Here is a 22,682-nt window from a genome sequence, read left to right as displayed (position 1 = left end):
TCGAAAGTTGGGCCTCACAGGCAATGACAAGAGACTGAGATCTTTGGAGATATGATATGCTTGAGAAGATCCGGCAAGTAAAGTGAGATCGAAGCCGTGGCAGATGCCAGTGTTGCATAACAGGACCATTTAAAAGTACCCTTGAGTCGTCGGGTGATATGATGCGCTTGAGAAGACCTGTTGAGTCAAGTGAAGTGAAATCGAAATCATAGTCGTTGCCAGTGCCTCCTGACTGGTACCTGTGCTGGTGGAACGTAATAAACACCATTTGAGCATGGGGCAATGCTAGTGCCTCCTGACTGATTCCCCATGCCGTTGGCACGTAAAAAGCACCATCCGAACGTTGGTCAATGCCAGTGCCCCCTGACTGGTTCCCATGCCGGTGGCACATAAAAAGTACCATCTGAACGTGGTGGATTCCAGTGCTCCTGGCTGGTTCCCGTGCCGGTGGCACGTAGAAAGCAACCACTACATTCTCAGAGTGGTTAGTATTAGGAAGGGCATCCAGCTGTAGAAAATTTGCCTGATCAAATCGGAGCCTTGTGCAGCCTATTGGCTTGCCAGTCCTCAGTCAAACCGTCCAACCCAGCATAGAAAGCGAACGTTAAGAGATCATGATAATGATGATGAGGATGATAACTAAACATGTAATTTAATATCACCAATACTAAACTCGATAAAGTTAGAAATGGCACGTTGCACTTAATTAGAACACCTGTTCTCTAAGGTTAAACCCGCGAGTCTGATGAACAAAGAGCAAGTGTGGCATGTGTTTAATATGATTTCATAATTATTAGTTCACTCTCAGTTTTGCCTAATACCAGTATAGGTGAGTAATACGTTTAGGCAATTTGAAAGCAGTTCCAGTGTGTTTTATTCACTAAAACAGGTGCGGATTTGAAAATTTTTAATCGATTTTTGATTTACTTCAAACAAGAAAATAGCGCTTGCTTATATGTTAATTCTTTTACACTGAATAAAATACAATGAAAATGAGTGTTATATAATGAAGATTACTTGTGCGTTTTTTATCGTTTTGTTTTTTTAATCTCGCTTCTAAATATTAAGTGGGATACGATAGCAGGTAGGTACCTGCATTGGCATGTTCGCTATACTATCAAATGAATTCTGAAAAGCTGAAACAAATTGGTATTGGGTATTTTATATATTGGTGTCCCGTACGTTTGCGACACACCTACGCCCTGCTGGCGATACACTAATGTATCGCAACACAGTTTGGGAAACACTGGCATAGAAGAATAGAATTGTTTAGATGTTAACTCTTAATAATAAATTAACTATAACCAATAAAAGACTTACTATTTCATCTCTGGTCTATATTTTATGTTTATATTTCTCTAAAAACAACTTACCTCGCCTTATGTTTTGTAAAGTAGTATCTTCTAACTGTTTTTTAAATTCAATTTCTACCCCAAAAGTGTCTTTGGTACCATCATCAACAAGAATAAAATGTGTATGATTAGGATCCAAGGCATACTTTCCTCCGTTAGAATAGTTTGCAGGCCACGATCCCTAGAAATCAAATCAATATTTTAGTTATTGTATATATATTATCAAAATCATTATAATCTAAAAATATATGTGTTGTGTTTGTTCTGACATAGTAGAGGGTAGAAAGAAAAAAAAAAACAGTGAAAAAAGAAATGGAAGAAGAGAGAAAGGGGAGAGAAAGAGAGAGTATCAGAATGTGGTGGTGGGGGGAGATTTTAATGTTCACAAACATTAGAAAGAGGAACACTAATGAATTGCTATACAGATGCATAATCACGCCCCCATACACATATATACATTCATACACCCTTCCACAGATATATATATATATATATATATATATATATATATATATATATATATATATATATGCATATACATATGCATGCATACATGAATACACTCACACACACACAAACACATATATGCGTATAAAACTGGCGCACTCTGTTGAATACGATAACAAGCTGATCCGATCGACAGAACAGCATGGACTTGAAATTAACGTGCAAGTAGTTGAGCACGCCACTGACACGCATATCCCCAACGTTGTTCTCTTGAAGATGCATCATGATACACAATGTGACAAGGTATTACAAGTACAACTCATTTTTACCAGCAGAGTGGACGGGAGCAACTTGAAATAAAGTATCTTATCCAAGGACACAATGCACTGCTCTGAATCGATCTCACAACCTTACGATTGTGAGTCAAATATGCGAAGCACTAAGCCACTAACACATGTGCCGTTGCACACACACATACATACACACACACAAACACACACATGTATATACACATACATATGTACACATGTATATGTGTATATAAAAAGAAGTATGATAAAAAATCAAATAAACGACAAGGTAAAGAGAATGCATAATCTCTCACTCCATTGTCATTCATTTAATTTCCAATTCCGATCTATATTCGACTAACGCTTACCTCTGAGGCATTTGCAGGCTGAGCTGTGACACCAGGTTATTAGTATTGCCATGCCTAAGCAACATATTGAGTTCAAATTTTGATACAAGGCCAGTAATTTCGAGGGAGGGTTAAGTGGACTCAAAATGTAGACACGAATGAAATGCCGCAAAGCACTTTCTTAAAGATTCTACCAATCACTGCTTATACCTAAGCAAAAATATATATCCACTCACACGCGCGCACCATTACTACCAACATATATATATATATATATATATATATATATATATATATATATATATATATATATATATATATATATATATATATGTGACACTTATTCAGTAGTCATGATAAAACTCAGAGTTTCAGATGTCAGGGTGGGAGCCCACGCCAACATCTCTTCAGTTATCTGGCCATTGAAAATTCCTGTGAAAAATGACCGTTAAAAACAAAGGGAAATTACTGTGTAGTGACAAGGTCAAAACGCGTCTAAAATATTTATGGATAAAGTATTTCCTAGTGTAAATATATATATATATATATATAACACCTCCGAGACATCAACGTTGGCAATGACACCCCGGTGTCACGCCACTTCCGTTCTGCCGGCCACTCCTTGCAGCAACACCTGTCCGTGTTTGGATTGTCCATGCACAGGGGCCATCCGAACTCCCGTTTGCGCCGTGAACAGGGATTAATCTTCTCTCTTCGCTCCTTTGCGCCACATGGGCTCAACTCCCCTCCCCTCTTCATCTAACCCCTCCCCTACCTCTCTCCCCCACCCTCCCTCCTACCACCCCTACTCTTTCTCTCCTCTCTCTTACTCTCTCACTCTCTTCTCTCGTACTCCCCCTCTCACTCTTACTCTCTACACTCTTACTCTCTCACCCTTACTCTCTCACTCTCACTCTCTTCTCTCTTTCCCTCTCTCTCACTCTTACTCTCTACACTCTTACTCTCTCACCCTTACTCTCTCACTCTCTTCTCTCTTTCCCTCTCTCTCACTCTCTTCTCTCTCACTCTCTTCTCTCTCACTCTCTTCTCTCTTTCCCTCTCTTTCTCTTCCTCTCTTTCTCCCCCCATACCCACCTTCCCCCTCTCTCACATCCACCTTCCCTCTCTTATACCCACACTCTCTCCTCTCTTCCTCTCTTTCTCTCCCCTCCCATACCCACGCTCCCCCTCTCTTACATCCACCTTCCCCTTCCCCCTTCATCGTCAACACCCCCTCATAAGCTCATCCCACCACACCCCAACACACTCCTACTCTACCTTCCCACTCCACCCCATCGAATTCCTTACACCCATCACCCACCCCCTACCACATACCCCACCCTCAGCCTTCCCCACACTCCACCCATGCCTTCCCCACCTCCCAACACCCTCACATCACATCACACCAATACCCTCGCATCACACCACGCACACACTACAACTGACCAACTCCTTTCTCCCCTCCCCATTTTCACACTACATACGTCAAAATCACCAGCATTCTATCTCCCACACACAGCCCCTCGTTCTTCGATCACCGTTTGTTATCTCCCCCTTTTCTTAGCTCTCCTGAAAAAAGAATTTCTAACTTCCGGTCAGCCATTATTAGCCATTATTATGATTGACCGTTGACTGAACATTATTCAATTTTTTTTCTCCGTGTTTTTCTCCTTGTCTCCGTATTCTTTCTGTTGAAGAGCGTAGCTCGAAACGTCAAAGACTTTCCGTATTCCTGAGCGTCATACTAATACATCCTTTTGTTATTTACACCACCTGTCCTCGTCTGTTGTTGTTTTTTCGTACATTCTCCCATATATATATATATATATATATATATATATATATATATATATATACATGTCTATATATATATATATACATGTATGTATGTATGTATGTATCCATATATAAACAGGCAATGTACATATATAAATGTGTATGTGTGTATATATATATATATATATATGTGTGTGTGTTTATGCATGTCTGTGTGTGTTTGAGTGTGTGTGTGTGGTTGTGTGTGTGTATGCGTGTGTGTACTAGCTGAATGACCGGCGTTACTCGGTTTACTGCTTTTCTTAATTAGGTTAGTAAACAATAAATATATAAATTGTAATGATAATAGAATTTTGAACTAAAAATCAGTCAAAGTTGAAGCACATCAAGGAAAAGAATATTCACTGTGTAATGTTTTGTTGGTGTTGAAATGAATAAACTATTACCGCTTCGAACTCGCGAGGAAGTAACATACGTTTGGACGTGGGAGAAGTTTGTAGCGGACAGATGAAATCCAACTACTTTGAGGGATTGACACTGAGATTTGTTAACTGAAATACCAAAACTTAGTTTGACTTGAAACTGAAGCCTCTTAAATTCAAATGGAACATCTGTGTGTATGAGAGGAATTTTTGGAATAAAGACGTTTTCTTCTTTGTGACAACTTGTTATGATTGCTGCCTGTAAGATATGGGGCTTCGTGGAAGTAACGACTAAGCGAGTTCCATTACACAGGCTAAATGGGTCAAGATTCTTAAGCAACATAATAAGAGCATCCAGTGTTAGTGTCAAGTTATGCGGTGGCATCCCAATGCATTTAAGTGTGTTCAGAAATTCAACAGGTATTAAAGAACCTGATCTTGATCGACTGTTGTCAATTGATCGAAAAGTCATTTCTGACGTATCTGTTAACTTTTGAAGAAGCTCATGATTGAGTTTATCAACCATTTCATTAGTTGGAGCTAGTATAACTCTTTCACATAACCAATTTACATCGGTGTAATTGACAGATAAATTAGGAAATACTTTATCCATAAGATCCCTAAGAGACGGTATCATTTAACCGCGTGTAATTTCATGTTGCTCAAGTCTTCAGTTGAATATTAATATCTCATTATCAATCTTAAGTAGCACGTATGATCACCTTGTAGAAGTACTCTGATGTTGCAAGATGAAATTTTTTCACGTGTCTCCAAAGGTACTATTTTTCAAGCGTGCATTGAACTCATCAGCTTTTGATACTTTGGAGACAACTGGAAATGTTTGACGAAAATCTCCTGCAAGAAGACCTGCTACACCTCCCATGAGCGTGCTATTGTCATTTATGTCATGGAGGGTAGGGTCAAGTACATCTAGAGGTTCACGATGTGACATAGTGCACTCATCCAAAACAATGAGGCAAGCTTTTTGGAGAATTGCTGCCCTTGTAGAATTTTGGGTAATGTTGCACATTTGAGATTCTTTCATTGCAGGATTTCGAGGGAGCTTGAACAAGAGGTGTTCTTACCCCATTGAGGAGCGTAGCGGCAATACCAAGAGATGCAACACTGGAAAAATGTTTGATTTTATTTCCTCCCATTTACGATTGAGGGTGAAAGTGACAAAAGGATCTGGTTTTCCATATGCCCTGACATACGTCATAGCATTTGTGTTCGTTCGTGCATATATCTAGGACCGCTTGCGAGCATTTTAGGTTGCTCCATTGTTTTGTATATCACCATCCGTGCTCAGAGTATCTTGAAGATGAGCATAAATGTTAGCCCTTAACCTTTTTGATTGTTACGTATGTAGAGACACTGACTCACAAAATTAGCATAGGCGCAGGAGTAACTGCGTGGTAAGTAGCTTGCTAACCAACCACATGATTCCAGGTTCAGTCCCACTGCGTAGCACCTTAGGAAAGTGTCTTCTAGTATAGCCTCGGGCTGACCAAAGCCTTGTGAGTGGATTTGGTAGACGGAAACTGAAAGAAGCTCGTCGTATATATGTACATATATGTATGTGTGTATATATGTTTGTGTGTCTATGCTTGTCCCTCCACCATCGCTTGACAACCGATGCTGGTGTGTTTACATCCCCGTAACTTAGCGATTCAGCGAAAGAGATCGATAGAATAAGTACTAGGCTTTCAAAGAATAAGTCCTGGGCTCGATTTGCTCGACTAAAGGCGGTGCTCCAGTATGGCCGCCGTCAAAATGACTGAAACGAATAAAAGAATAATACGGATCAACCAGGTATTGCTGAAATAGATCACAATACATGTATAATTGATTTGATTCTCTGGTCCTAACATTAGTTGGTAAGAATAGAAGTTATTTCACGGCATTTTTTTGCTTGTAATTGGTTCTCCCGTTGTAGGTTGAATCTGTGGAATATTGAAATGATTCGCTTCTTGTCCATTCCACAAGATAAGAGGATACTGGAGAGCATCATAAGTGGGACAAGTCTCTGAAACACGTTTAAGATTGTGATCTCGAGCACGAATGAGAATATCACGATTTTCATGGGGATCACCTACCATAAGGATGGTTACTTCATTAGATGTGGGCTCATTAAAACGGACGGCGTAAAATGTCCTTTACTATAGTTTACTATAGACGCAACGAGCGCAGAAAAACACACAGTCACTCACAGACATACACACATACTCATATATATATATCTATATGTATGTGTAGATGTGTGTGCATGTTTAATTGTCTGAGGCCTAACATATAAAAATTACCGCACACACTCGCGCACGCATACTTTCTAACATGCATTCACATACATATACTAAGACAGACACACACTCAGACATACATTCTCGCACACCTCAAGCTTTATCTGTCCCTGTGTGTGTGTGTGTGTCTCTCCATTTAGATGTGTATGTGTGTTTGAGTGTATGTGTGTCAGTATTCACAAAAATGCATGGATCGTCTCACGCACATACAGTCTAACATACACTCGCACACAAACACATCTTAGTCATCGGTCTAACGTACGTAATGAACGCGCTAACACACACATTCACAAACGCATACACACTAATTCACCTATGCATGTGTATGAGTAGATGCGTGTGTGTATTTAATTGTCTGAGGCCTAAAGTGCAAAAATTTCTCTCTGTGTGTCTGTGTTTGTTTTTAGATGTATGCATGTGTGTGTGTGTGTGTGTGTGTGTGTGTGTGTGTGTGTGTGTGTGTATGAGTGTCAGTTGTCACAAAAATGTATGCATGCTGATACTGACAGACGACATACAGTCTTATATAGACTCGCACACATATTCTTGTCAGTCATCGGTCTAACGTACATAACGAACGCGCAAGCACACACACACACTCACAGACACATAATACTCATATAGAAAATGTAATGTGGTGGTGGTGGTGGTGGTGGTGGTGATGGTGGTGATGGTGGTATAAAATGTTTACGTTAGTTGACTTTTAGAAAGATAATAATGTTAAATATTGTAATGCAAATGCGTAAATGAAAATAAAGATTATTTGGTTGGCGAAAGATTACTGAATCTTTTGATACCCCACACCTCAGAATCAGTTATGAAGTCTTCGAATACATAAGGAACATACGCACCCACACATACATACGCATACACAACACACGCACACACACACACAAACTTACACACATACAAACATACACATACAAACTCTGTTTTATATATTAAGAAATATTAAATTCTTTTTTTTCTTTTTTCTACTCTAGGCACAAGGCCCGGAATTTTGTGGGAAGAGGCCAGTCGATTAGATCGACCCCAGTACGCAACTGATACTTAATTTATCTACCCCGAAAGGATGAAAGGCAAAGTTGACCTCGGTGGAATTTGACCTCAGAACACAACGACTGATGAATTGCTTTAGCTTTAAAGCTGCAATCATACTGGGGCACCACCACCATCAGCAGCATTATCATCATTTAACGTCCGTTGTCCATTTTGTCAATGGTTGGAGGGTTTGACCGGGCTGGCACGCTGGATATATATGTATATATGAATATATATATATGTATGTATGTATAAATATGTATGTGTGTGTGTGTGTGTGTGTGTGCGTGTGTGTGTGTGTGTGTGTGTGTGTGTGTGGGTGTGTGTGTGTGTGTGTGTGTATCTGTAGGTATGTATACATGAGTTGGAAAACAATGGAAACACCTTAAAATTTCAAACAAATTTATTTCAATATGTGGTAGGTATGCCTTTGGCAGTAATTACAGCTTGAATTCTATGAGATATAGACCAGTCTTCTACAAACTTTGAATTGTCTCCAAAAGAATTTTTGTCCATTCTTCAGCTAAAACAGTCTCCAGTTCTTGTAGTGATGATGGTGGAGGACATCGACTTCTTACTTGTTTTCCTAAAATGCACCATAAATGTTCAATATTGAGATCTAGGGACTGTGGTGGCCAGATAAGATGTTCAACTTCAGTAACAACTTTAGCTGTGTGAATTGGTGCATTATCATCCTGAAAGATTGCGCTTCCCCCGGAAAGAGTTCCGCAGCTATGTAATCAATGGGCCGGCGAATTTCCAAGATATAGCTCCAAGAGATCATCACAGATCCTCGTCCATATTTAACAGATGGAAGAAGGCAATCTGGGTCAAATGCTTCTTTTGGCAATCTCCACACGTATACTCGACCGGTAGTCGGAAATAAGGTAAGGGATGACTCGCCCGAGAAAATAACATTCTTCCACCGCCCTAGGGTCCAATTCTGTAGATTTTTACTCCACTCCAAATGCTTTGCAACGATAGTTTTTGAAAGTAGAGATTTTTTTTATTACAGTCCACCCGTGAAATCCGGATTTGTCCAGCTCCCAGCGAAACTGGGTTTTCGAGGTTGTCATTAAGCTCTGCAGTAAATTTAGGAGCTGTGCTTTTGTGATTCTTTCTAACAATTTGCGTAAGAGTCCCACGGTTCCTATCTGAGAGTTTTGGTTTTCTTCTGGAGTTTTGTTTCGACGAGGAGGTTTTTCCGTCTTTCTCAAAGGCTGCTAATACTTTCGAGACAGTTCTTCTTGATACAACAAACATTTTGGCTGTTGTCGGTACGCGAGCGCCTGGCATACGAGCACCAGCAATTTGACCTCTTTGAAAGTCCGATAGATCTCTCATTTTAATGAATTTTAATTACCTTTTTCTGATGATATCTGAAAAGTAACAAGAATTTTAGCAAAACATATTAAGGAACACTAATAATAAATCAAAAATATAAAAGTAAACAAACTTTTGACGGTTTTATACATATTTCAAAATGATGATGCTATGATGCTAGGTGTTTCCATTATTTTTTCCAATCCCTACATATATATATATGTATATATGTAGGTGTAGAAGGTTCTATTTTGTCTTGAATATTGTATTCATATGTAATCTTCTTTGGGTCTAAATTGACTAGTTTAAGAGTGCTTTTGCTAACTATTTTATATATTTTGGTAATTATGGTATGTATCAATACTGAGGTTGTATGAGTTTCTTGTTTTATCAGAGTGTACAATAATTTTATTTTCTGTTCTTAGTTCATGCATTAAGTTCTTGATGGTTCTTTCGTGTATATTCTCTATCACAAACATGTATGTATATTAAATATATTTTTATTCCTTTATTTCTTTATCACTGAATTTATTCTGTATTCTATTCTATCTTCATTGAACTCTATCTGAACTTAAACTTTAAGTATGACTATAAGAAACATTATATATTTTTATACTAATATATAAATATAAGTTTGTATTTATATGTATTTATTTGTCTAGGTTCTTATATGCTTTTATATACAGAAATTTATTTAAGTTTTAGCTCTCGCTTTACTCATAGATAATTGCATGCATTTATTATACATTGGCGTGTAAATATTTTTGCGTAACAACTGAATTCTAGTCTTCCTATTTTCTTATTCTCTATTATTTTATTATATCTATTGTTGTATTTTTGTATTATCTCTATACATATAAATGCTATATTCTATTTTTATTATACATACATTCAAAAATTATATATATATATATATTACCACAATAAATTACCCGTTTGTATTTTTTGTATTTACATATTTATAGAACACTATTATTTAAATTCGTATTAACTTCTTTAAATATATTTACCCTAATTATTATTTTTGAATTAAGTATATGTTAATTAAAGGATTAATAGAATATATTAGTTATTTTTATACATTATAATAACTAGCCATATTATATTACGTTATTTAAATTCTTATAATTACACTCTTCTATGAATTTATTTGATACTTAATTATAAGATTTAAATATATGATTCATTACTATATTTTCATTCTCAATTTATATTTTTATATTGCCTTCTCTAACCACACTACCTTCCCCCTCCTTTCTAGTTTTATACCATGTTCTTTCTATAAAACAACACTCAGTTAGCTGCTATGCTATGTTCACTTAACACATAAGCATATAACAATGTAATGGTATATCTATTTGCTATCTCCAATGACATTTAACTTTATAATATTTATAATTATTCTAAAAAATTTCTAACGTTTTGATTCGAAAAAGCTGTCAGAGACTATATCTATTTTTGGATAAATGGATAAATTATTAATTTAGCCACCTCTATTTTTTTTTTTTTCTTAGATAATCGTAAACCTCGGTTTATCCAATTATCATATTGTTAACATTGTTAACTATTAAATATAATATTCAACAATTATGGTAGGTAATATACCAGAAAATTCATTGGTTGTTTATCCGTTAATGAGTACCTAACCTTTAAATGTGTGTGTATATATATATGCGTGTGTGTGTGTGCATATATATATATATATATATATATATATATATATATATATGTGTGTGTGTGTGTGTGTGTGTGTGTGTGTGTGTGTGCGTGCGTGTGTGTATACATATATATATTGGCAGTGCCACTGGACTGGCTCCTGTGCAGGTGGCACATAAAAAACACCATTTGAGCGTGGTCATTGCCAGTACCACCTGACTAGTACTTGTGCCGGTAACACGTAAAAGCACTCACTACACTCTCGGAATGGTTGGCGTTAGGAAGGACATCCAGCTGTAGAATCTCTGCCAGATCAGATTGGAGACTCATGCAGCCATCTGGTTTGCTAGTCCTCAGTCAAATCGTCCAACCCATGCCAGCATGAAAAACGGACGTTAAACGATGATGATGATATATATAAAATTATATATCTATAAAAGAGTTGTATATTAGTGAGTGTGAGTGTTTGTGTGTGTGTGTGTGTGTGTGTGTGTGTGTGTGTGTGTGTGTGTGTGTGTGTGTGTTTGCAAGCGTATGATCCTTATGCATTCCAAATCCGAGTTTCCGATTTTGAGGTACGGGGTGTCAAAAGATTCAGTAATCTTTCGGATAAAAAATATATTTCATTTTCATTTACATATTTTCATTACAAAAATTTATCATAATTTTTCTTTTCATCCCTTGTCATAAATGACTTTTTCTACCACCACCACCACAACGAAGGACAACGTCACATTTCCTATATGAGTGTGTTCACGATTTCGTTACGTATTTTTAGACCGATGACTGAGAAGTATATGCGGGTGACGGTTTTTGTGTCAGCCAGTATTTATACATTTTTGTGAAGAGTTACACACACACACATACATACACATCTATAGACAGAGACGGACACACAGGGACAGAGATAAAACTGAGGTGTGCGTATATGTATGTTTGTGTGTGTCTGTCTTAGTATAGATATGCCCAACAGTGAAACGTGCCGATTTTGAAAGAGTTTAGTCAAGTTGCCGCCTGAACGTTGAACGAACAACAGCGTTCTCTTTGAAGTACCACCAACATGAAGATCTGGCTGCTTTGACAGCACTCACAATACTCGCAATTATATCTGAAGATAAATTGTTATTCTAGTTATTATAACAAATTCGGAAACTTGGCGAGATAGGAAACCTTAGCGGCTCTTTCAATATAAAGAAATGTTATTCCACTCATAACCAGTTTGCAGATAATGCTTTTTAAAACAATTCTAGCGTCCTTATCGTATTCCTGTTATGCTGTTTCATCATTGAGTATTCAACGCCGCACAACCTTTTTATTGTCTTAGTATCTATTCTACTGACTATAACCTTACAAAGTTAAAATACATAGTAATGTCAAATTAATATATTTCTTTCTACATACGTCCTTCATCAAATGTTTTAAATTAATTAACGTTCACAACAGCAACATATTCCTTTGTATACACTTTGTTCAGCGTTCATTTCAAACTTGTAATTAATAAATTATTTTTGCATGAAAAGTTGAATTATGCCTTCGGGATTTTATGGGAGCTTCACTTTCTTCACCGTTACTTCCACTTGTGAATTTTATAACATTTAGTACATGTTCCAAATAAATGTTTACTTTCTGTACTTCGTTACATTGGTGACGCATAGTAACTTTTGCTAAATTGGTGACTTTCCAAAGCTGGAATATTTCTTTTGGAAATATTCCCTAAAAACCGTTTTTATAGCATAACTGTACTGCAAGAAAGTGTGTTGCAATTATATTGACTACATTTTGTTTCGCTTGAATTTCGTGTATTTATGTTTTGCTATTTTCAATATTATCAATTCTATGAGTGTATATGTGTCTGTGAGTGTGTGTGTGTGTGTGTGTGTGTGTGTGTGTGTGTGTGTGTGTGTGTGTGTGTGTGTGTGTTTCTGCGTTCGTTACGTCTAAAGTAGACTATACTAAAGAATATTTTACGCTGTTTTAAACAGCCCACATCTAATGAAGTAGCCATCTTTATGGTGGGTGATCTCCATGAAAAGTATGACATTCCCATTCGCGTTCGAGATAACGACCTTAAGCGTGTTTCACAGACACATCTCTCTTATGATGCTCTCCAGTATCCTCTTATTCTGTGGGTGGAATGGACAAGATTGGTATCATTTCAATATTCCACAGATTGAACCTGCAACAGGAGAGCCAATTACAAACAAAAAAGTGTCGTGAAATGACTTCTGTTCTTACCAGCTGATGTTAAGATCTGAACAATCAAACCAATTATACATGTCGTATAAACTTCATTTTCATTTTCATATTTTCTACGTTATCTCAACAACCAGCTTTAGTTATTTGAAATCCACTGCTCTACGACGACCAGGTTTCATTAGAAAGTGGAAATAGTTTCACACTTTCAATTCGAACTAAAATTACAAAGCGTTGCATTACGAGAGTGACGATGTGTGAATAATGAAAGTCATGTTTCTTCAAATTAATCCCGTCTGTGTTATAATAAAGAAACCTGCTTATCATCTATCTACCAAATAAACTACGTTTTTGGCACAACTCTTTTTACTTCTAAAATAAACTCGGAAACGAGGTGAGGTCACATAATTATGAGATCATTTTCGGGCACTATTTCGATTTGCTTCTAATGTTTCGATGCTTCACGCATGCGTTGAATTCTACTCAGACAAACATTTATGAAAATGTTCGCATAAGTATTGTATTAAATAAGCTACAACCAAAAGAATTGCATTAAAAGACATTTATTTCACTATATGTTATGAGGAAATACAGTCTCTCACACGCGCATGCACAAAAAAGATGTTTGCATATGTATTTATGTAGTGTATATGACAGATAATGTGAGACAGAGGGAAATAGGCAGAGAGTGAGTGCCGCTTACACATACATCCAAAAAAATTCATACCTCACAAGACATACCTTCACTTTCTCACTCACTCAGTCACTCAGTCACTCATACACACTCACTCTTTTTCTTTCTCTATCACAAACACATCCATTTCATATACATGTACATACATTTTTCACTTTCTCCTCCATTTCAATTTCCGCTCTCTTCAAATCATAAAGAAATTAAATTTTTACGGAAATTAACGAACAATTATATAATCTCATATGATCGAGTTGATAACTTTACTTCTTCAAACTAAAGAATGCCATAAAATAGCTTACTTTGGCACACACATGCACTCACATACACACCCACAACACCCACCCACAACACCCACCCACAACACACACTAGGTACAACGTCTGTACGAAACATGTTATTTCTTGTATGCACGCGCAAATTTACTGCTCAAATCTAATTGAAATGACCTTTTTCTATTGTGTAATTTATATTTCTGTGAGCGTATTTAAGAACCTGATCTTCGATATGAACTTAAAAGGAAGTTTTCAAGAAATATTGTACTTCACCTCTTTTTTCTAACATGTCCGAGGTGACATTTGCGCACTCACTTTATTTTTTCCTAAGTTTCTTCTGATTCCTATGTTTGCAATACAGGAGATTAGGATTTCACCCATAAAATGCGTTCTCAGTATTTTAATTTTCTTCCTCTCCACACCAGATTCATTTTAACTTTTTTCAATCTTTTATACTTGGTAATCCATGGAGAATGTTCTCATCGCGTCACTACTTTCAAGAATCTACACACTCCCAACGTTTCACTTTTATCTTTTTGGAAAGCGGGCAAGTTTCTTCAGAAATAATGTCATTTACCTGCTTTTTCTAGGATGTTGAGTTTTCGGGTATTTTTTACGTCTGCGGTTTCCCTAGAATTCCACGCATTCGTGAAGTATCAGACGAAAGTGAAGGATTGGGAGACTTTAGCTTTTTGAAAGCGAGTTGGAGATGGGTGGGCGAGGTGGGGGAAGGGTCATTGAGTGTTTCTTTAAGAAAAATACATTTATTTCCTAGATTCATAATCTTTTTTATTTTTCTATGTGGATAACAAAAGAAAAAAAATCGAAAAATTTACAAATTAAGAAATTGCGGTGGGGATGGGAGGAAATCAAAATTTTTCTGGACAAAATCGTATTGTTTCCATTATAGTTGTACTATATCATAAGAATATTTCCGATTGTCTTTGATTCTAGCCCATAGTTAAGCTTATTCAAATCGTTTGCTATATATGCTATTCTTTCAACAATTGTAAAATAGATTTAAGTACTCAATTACTGTAGAAAGGTCAAGAATGGTAAAGCAACATTTTCTCAAAGACAATTGAGTCTAAATTTTTTTATGAACTGCTCCCTTTCTGACATAATGATAAAAATAAAAGACACTGACTCCTGATTGTAATTCTATAAGAAAGAATGTTATTAATTTAAAAGATTATAAATTCAGTATTCCCTAAGAGAACTTTACACCAACTAAAGAAAGTATGCACCAGAAAAAAAAAAAATGAAAAGATATATAGTTCACAGATTTCTTTAAACTTTCAGCAATCTTTAGTTTTAAAATGACCATGGAATATACATGGATACTGCTCGTCATTTATATTATCCTCATGAGTATCTTACCTATTCATTTGCCATAAAGTAATTTAATTTAAATTTCCTACAAACCTCAGGGTACCTGTTTCTTTTTGTATTTTCATTGTTATAATAGTTTTAAGAGAGACAAAGGGAAAAGTGAAGTATCTAGGATCTTTGAAGGATTTCTGAAACAGGTGGTGGTTAGAGAGTAAAAAGCTACAAGTCATGTGTTGTCTTTACTTTCTACTTTGATTCATGTAAATAATATGACTGAATCCCAAGAATCAACAAAACAAATAAGACTCTTCAGATAATGCTCATAGAACCAGCTCCTGCTGTATTTAGCAAGAGTTCTCTGCTACATAACCGCATACTCCTTTAATCGCTTACAAATAGTAAATCTCGACGAACGAAGTAAAGTAAGAAATAATGAGTTTAATACGGAATGAATTTTTGAGTTCATTGCACACAAATTTGTGTCTATTTCACACAAATTCTAGTCAGAACCAGAAACTAGATCCAATGTCAAACATGTGACCAAGATGATTGATAATATTTGAGAAGAGACGGAACACTGCCAAACTAATGTGTTTATTCTTGATACTAAGGAAACTGAGGCTATGTAGAATATGGTATTTTCCCCAAAAACAATGAAATACTTGAAGCAGTATAGAACTTATTCTCTTAGGTCTGGTAATCTAACACTTTATGCACTCAATCATTTTACTATTTCAGTTAAGATATAATAGAAAAGCAATACACACACAAAAGCCAAAAACTTTGAATATTACTTTCCTTATTAAAAAATTAGCATTGTATCATGAATGGAAATTATATGGGTCTTTTCTTGATTCCTTGATGTAATTTAATATTTAAATGTTAAAACTTAATAATTAATATTAAACTTCCAAACATCAACAGTAAAATGTTATAAATCAATGCTTAATGTTAATATGGAGAATGGATTAGATAAGAAGTTAAAAAAAAGGCGGTGAGCTGGCAGAATCGTTTACGTGTCGGGCGAAATGCTTAGCTGTATTTCGTCAGCCGTTACGTTCTGAGTTTAAATTCCACCGAGGTCGACTTTGCCTTTCATCCTTTCGGAGTCGATAAATTAAGTACCAGTTACGCACTGGGGTCGATATAATCGACCTAATACCTTGTTTGTCCCCTCCATGTTTAGCCCCTTGTGGGCAATAAAAGAAATAAGAAGTTAAAAAAAAATGGAAAATATCTGAAACAGAAATTTACCTCCTTATTCACTAGGGATTCTTTGTTTTGTACACGGTTCCATGGTGCAATACCAATAGTTTTCACTTCATTCATGGCAGCCACTTTACTTTCATTATCATGTATAGCTTCCCCAATATGTTTTGCAACTCCAGTATGTAAACCTTCAGTTATGATCCAGGCATCTGCAAGACAAGAGATCAATAATTATATTCAAATAATGATTTCTTATTCTAAAACTACAGTATATATATTTGGACAAAATACCCTATGACATTTAGTTATATTCCTTCACATTCAGACTTCACACAAAAAGGATGAATTTTCTCTTTGTCAGTGTAAGCCTGATGAAATATGCACCAGTCATTAACTGAGGTTAATCTAATCATTGATATATTTCTCATTATGGAAGTAAGGATATGATATACTGAATCAACCTAGAACTCAATTATCGATTTTTAATCAGTCCTTGACAAAACGTGTAAAACAAAAATACAACCCAAGCAGAATGTGAACTCATAACTGAAAGAAGCAAAACCTAAATACAACAATATACTTAGTTCAGCCTTTTTCAGTTATAGTCATCAGCACAAAAGCATATTTTATTCAATATTGATAACTGGAGAGGTATCGTGTGTTAAAGAACAAGAGTAAAGTCTTAAATGAAAGTGTCACATGATTTCAGTTATTGGCTCAAGTCTAGTAATGCTCAGGAATACCTCAGGTAACCTCTATATTGTCACTTGACCTTTGGAATACAACAATTATATCACCTTTTCCCCCTTCCATCTTTGAAGAGGAGAGAACACACTGGATAAAGTAGTGTAACAAACCCTTTATAAGATGAGATGGTCATTGCTGGAATTGTTTTGAACACAGGTCTGTTGAATTAAGCTTGACCTAGGTTTCAACAACAACAAACACAGCTAAACTAGAAAACCTTTATAACAAGTCAAAATGAATTATTATTACAAATAAAAGATAAATCCTTTGGAATTACAAAAAATAAAGAGATTCAGCTGCTACTATTTTTGTAGATAAATCCTATGCAAGTATAGAATAAGATATATCTCAGCAGGGATCTGAGAATACTGAGAGTACTCCCTGTCGTGTTAGTTGAGGAAAGGTGGCCCTAAGGAGGAAGGACTCAGGCAAGAAGTATGTAGCCAATAACTTTAAGTACTTACAGAGTGGTTGAGATGCTAGTGACAGATAGTGTGTCAGGAATACTCAGATCTGTACAATTCTTGAGGGATCTATCCTTAATATCTTCTGCCTCATACATCATAGAGAGCGTAAGGTATGGATCTGAATTTTGGATGAGGTCTGCCAATCTCAGTCACAAATCTTTGGTTATCCCATGGTTATAATGAAAGACAGTTGACCAAGGTGTTACAAATTGGGGCGGAACCAGAAAATACATAATTGCAATGTGAACTCAATAAACTTACAACCATATTATTCCAGGATATTGATCAATTTGATTGGGTTTGAATAATGTTACTTGGAAATTGTACTGTTCAGTAGTCAAATGAAATGGTCATCTATTGAAACCCTTTTACACTGTGTGCTTGGTCGGTCAAGAATCTCCCCTTTTGTCCTTTCTATATATTTTACCACAGAATTCATTGCTGTGAGATGTTGAATGTCATTCCACATGATTTGGGAGACATATATTTCGATCTGTTTGACAGGAGTCAACAACTTAACATCTATCACATGGATTACCTGAACGTGCCATCATTTCTAACTTGTATCTCTAAAATGTCTGTGATCCTTTCCTTTGAATTTACTATTTGAGAAACTTCTTTCTATGAATGATATATGTTTCATAGAATTTGTTTATTCTTTCTAGTATTTGCACAACTTCTGTAAGTTGTTTTCCATCTTTATAATTTAGGCTAATGATTGTGTTGCATCCCATACTTAACTTTTGCATACTTTTTTTTAAACATTTTTTTTTGTCTTCAATTATTTCTTTTATCGTCTCCATATTTTACTTTCTTTTGTTTTCTCTGATTTTTTTCTTTACTATTTTTTTCTTTACTAAAGCTTGCCGAAACTATGGGCAGCTTTTAGAAGCTATTTAGTTCCGTAGTATTCTTAGTTAAAATTTTAAAGTCATTCATGCATAGAAATAGCTTATTGTTTGTCCATAGCATCTGTAACCCATGGTGGTTCCATTTAACGAATTTGTTAGTAGGGTCTGAGTAGGGTAGAAAATTATCATTATTATCATTATTATTCCTTCGTAACACAGTGTAGGTAAACTGAACTGGAGTCTTTAGTCATCTGTCAAGTCACAACAAGGACCGCTGTACCCAATAAGGCTGCTTTTTGCAAGACATCAATCTTGCATGCGATTTCCAGTTGCCTTAAGAAGTTTTGAAGTTTGAGTTCGATTGATCCCAGCGCTCTAATCACCACTGCCATCACTTTTACATTATCCATATAGTGTTGCCATTTCCACTTTCAGTTCGGAGTACGTGGTGATTTTTTCAACCTCTTTACTCACAACATTCATGTCATTTGGTATGGCTACATCTATGATCTGACAGTATTTGTTTCTCTTATTCAATATGACAATATCCGGCTGACGGTTTTCGATTACACGATCCTCTGAAAATCATAGTCCCAGAGTATTGTTACTTATCCATCCACCCGCATAACTTTACTTGGTACATGCTCATGCCAGTTCTCTGATACTTCATATTGGTATTTACAGCATAAGAACCAATGAAGACACACACACACACACTATCGTGATGGCACTTGTATTCTTTTTGTGCAATGTTCTCACAGCCACTTACCAAGTGGGTCACATTTTCCACACTCTTTCCACAGTCTGTATTTCTGGGTGTCAGAAGTTTTATAGATGTTAAACTTCACTGAATTGTTAGCGAGAGCCTGGTTTTGTGCAGCAATGATCAGGCTTTCGGTGATACGTTTCAAATCACTTCACTGAAGCCATGCCCACGATGCTGTATTATCTTTAACATCTTGTGTATTCCATTCAAACTGTCAATACATTCTCATTTCAAGGTCTTCTTTTCGTTTCTCCTCAGTTCCATGCAGTAGTGCCGCATGCAGTGTCATCAGCTTTCTCGTCCTTTTATCCACTGTTGATATTTCCTACTTAGTCCATTTGAAGATGGATGCACTATATCTGACCACCATAACTACCCAGATACTCATTGCAGTAATCAAATTTTTGGCATTCAGGTTGGATTTCAACACTATCTTCACCCTTTTTGATACGCCTCGCTGACCTTCACTTTCAATTCTCTTTGTAGAATAACATGCCTAGGTGAGACAGGCTGACACTGAAGTGGCTTCGCGCCCTCCATTGTCAGTTAAAGTTTAGACAGTGTCATGTGACAACTTGCTGGGGCTGCCTACTGGACCCTAGCAGCGGGAAATTTAGACAGTGTCACGTGACAACTTGCTGGGGCAGCCTGCTGGAGCCTAGCAGCAGGTATAAAAAGGAGAATTTGACATGACAATCAGTCGGACGCTGACACTCGTTGATGCTGCATCGAAGAGGCCAAGGAATAGAAGAAAGAAGACATGCACCCAACACCAGAGCTGAAGACACCTCCGAAAGAGGGGGGGGGGGGCGCCACGTCAAAACGGTAGAGTAGGGGCCGAAACCTGACGTGGTTCCTCCTGATGATGTCTTGAGCTAACTGGATCCTAATCCACTAAGGGAAGGTATGTCAGAAGAAAGTAATTCAACAACGCGGGTTGATGAACCGTAAGACGTGTGGCCAGAACCTCCTGGAAAATAACCATAGCGAGGGACATTCCACAGTTGAATTAGAACAGTCACAAACAGTGAAAGAAGACATGCACCCAACACCAGAGTTGAAGACACCTCAAAACGGTAGAGGAGTAGGAGCCGAAACTGGACGTGGTTCCTCCTGATGATGTCTTGAGCTAACTGGATCCTATAAAGGAGCTGTTGTGGTAGAAGACCACGAAACATGGTTGAAATTCTTTCCTTGATCCAGCCCCCAAATCCCTAAATATCTATACCTTCTACCGTTGGGTTCACCCATGGTATCTCCTGATGGTAACCGCAATCCTCTGCAGGCTGCTTTCTTCCCTCTTTTCATATTAAGTACTGAGCATTTGGTAATCCCAAATTCTATACCGATGTCACTACCACACTTCTGGACTGTTTTGGTCAGATTTCCAAAACAATTTCCGGTCATCCATAAACAGAAGATGGATCAATGATGGGCCTTTTTTTCCCCATATCAGTAACCCATCTTAACTTTCCTCAGTGTCATTGTTATGGGTGAAATTACAAAATCTAACGGTGAAAACGAGTCACCTTGGAAGATTCCCCTTTTAATATTAACTTCTCCGAGGAATACATTATTTGAATACAATTTGGTTTTCCACTCTTTTATGCTATGCATCAGAAAATTTGTGATGTTGTCAGCAACACCAAACATCTGCAGGCATTCAACGATCCAAGAATGAGGCTTCATGTCATATGCCTTCTTAAAGTCAATCCAAGCTATAGACATGTTTGTATTATGTTTTTTAACAATACCTCAAAACTGTTTCATCGATGACCAGGTAATCCTTGGTACCCTGAGAACTCTTCCTACATCCTTTTTGTTCCATTGGTAGTATTTCTTCCTGTGCCAGGAGAGTGTATGTCTTTGCCGCACATATTCCAGTGAGTAGCTTCCAGATTATGTTTAGTCATGCTACGGGACGATAGTTTCCCACAATATCCCCCTTTCTTCTATCTTTCATTACAAGCGTTGTCCTCCCAGTCATCATCCACGCAAGGATTGTACCTTTCTGGAGACACTCATTCAATTGGGCTACTAGTCTTTCATGCACCGCATAGCATCTCTTCAACCAGAAGCCATGAATCCCATCTGATCCGGGGGCTTTCCAGTTAGGCACTTTACCCAATAGTACTTTCACATCACACAAGCTCATAACAATATTCCTTTGTTTCTTTCCTCCTTGTAATTCTGTCTTGATAGTTTCTATCTATATTGCATCCCTTTTACGTAGTACATTGTTTCCCCATAATCCGCTCCAGAACTCCTTGGCTTGATTTGCACCAGGAGCAACATTTTCCCCCCTTGTCTCCTTCTAACGTTCAGAAGAATTGCTTCGGGTTATGAACAATCTGTTCTCTTAAGCTGTAATTTCTCCTCAAGAAGTAGCGCAATAACTAGGAGAAGATTCCTTGTTTGTGTTATGTCCTCCATCAGGATGTATGGTATGACAGTATTTATCTTTTGTGTTACTTTATTGATCATACTCCTATCTAACCTTCTCATTTTCATGGGGAATTTTGTTCTGGAACATTCATCAACTCGGTGAGATATCTTTGAATTTCAATCAATTCATTATCTAGTTGGTTCATTTCCCTTGCATGTCCATCCTCCACAGTATCAGAGTTCACTGTATAACGTTCCTATTCCTCATCTTTAACAGCCCCATCACTATTCCACTCTTTCTCCCGTCTACTCTTCTCCCTGCTTTCAATTCCTACATCGCTATTTTCAACTGCGGCCATCCTTTGTAGCTCATTCGCAGGGTCTCTCAGACTCTCACTAATCCGAGATATTTCTACTCCAGATAAGTATCCCTTCCTCCTAATAACTCTCAGTTGGTTCATTAGTTTATTATTATTATTATTATTATTATTATTATTATTATTATTATTATTATTATTATATGACTCGCCGAGACACACCCAGCATTCAAGGACGTGTGAAGGCTATGAGATTTTACAGTATGACTGAAAGCTTGGGGTGGGGAAGTGGCAGGGGCAGTAGCAAAATATCTTCACGTAATACAACACAGACATTTAAATTGATAGGGCTTTTCTAAAGATGTGGGCAGCACTTGTCAGCACAATAGCTGAGACTTGGTTCTTCTGGGACATTATCTACATGTTCCTGACATCCCTTTCTTATCATTCGTAGGGCACTACAATAACAAGAACAATCCTCGATTTAAGATGCCA

At 36.9% G+C, this 22,682-nt stretch overlaps 1 protein-coding gene across 8 annotated transcripts in view; it reads right to left on the bottom strand.

Moving 5' to 3' along the window:
- Window positions 1-22,682, bottom strand: part of LOC106871768 (uncharacterized) — a 1,221,261-nt gene that overhangs the window by 751,323 nt on the left and 447,256 nt on the right. For all 8 annotated transcript variants that reach the window (XR_016244689.1, XR_016244690.1, XM_089364843.1 and 5 more), the window contains exons 33-34: window positions 16,700-16,863; window positions 1,374-1,533 (exon numbers count right to left, since the gene is read on the bottom strand). Coding sequence is in view for 6 of the 8 variants with exons in the window: in XM_089364843.1 (XP_089220969.1) it covers window positions 1,374-1,533; window positions 16,700-16,863 (324 nt within the window). In the remaining 2 variants the exon portion in view is untranslated. The remainder of the gene's footprint in view (window positions 1-1,373; window positions 1,534-16,699; window positions 16,864-22,682) is intronic.

This window comes from Octopus bimaculoides, chromosome 16, assembly GCF_046866305.1.
Source record: "Octopus bimaculoides isolate indiv1 chromosome 16, ASM4686630v1, whole genome shotgun sequence".
Classification (NCBI taxonomy): domain Eukaryota; kingdom Metazoa; phylum Mollusca; class Cephalopoda; order Octopoda; family Octopodidae; genus Octopus; species Octopus bimaculoides.
This window is presented reverse-complemented; position numbering and strand designations above follow the sequence as displayed.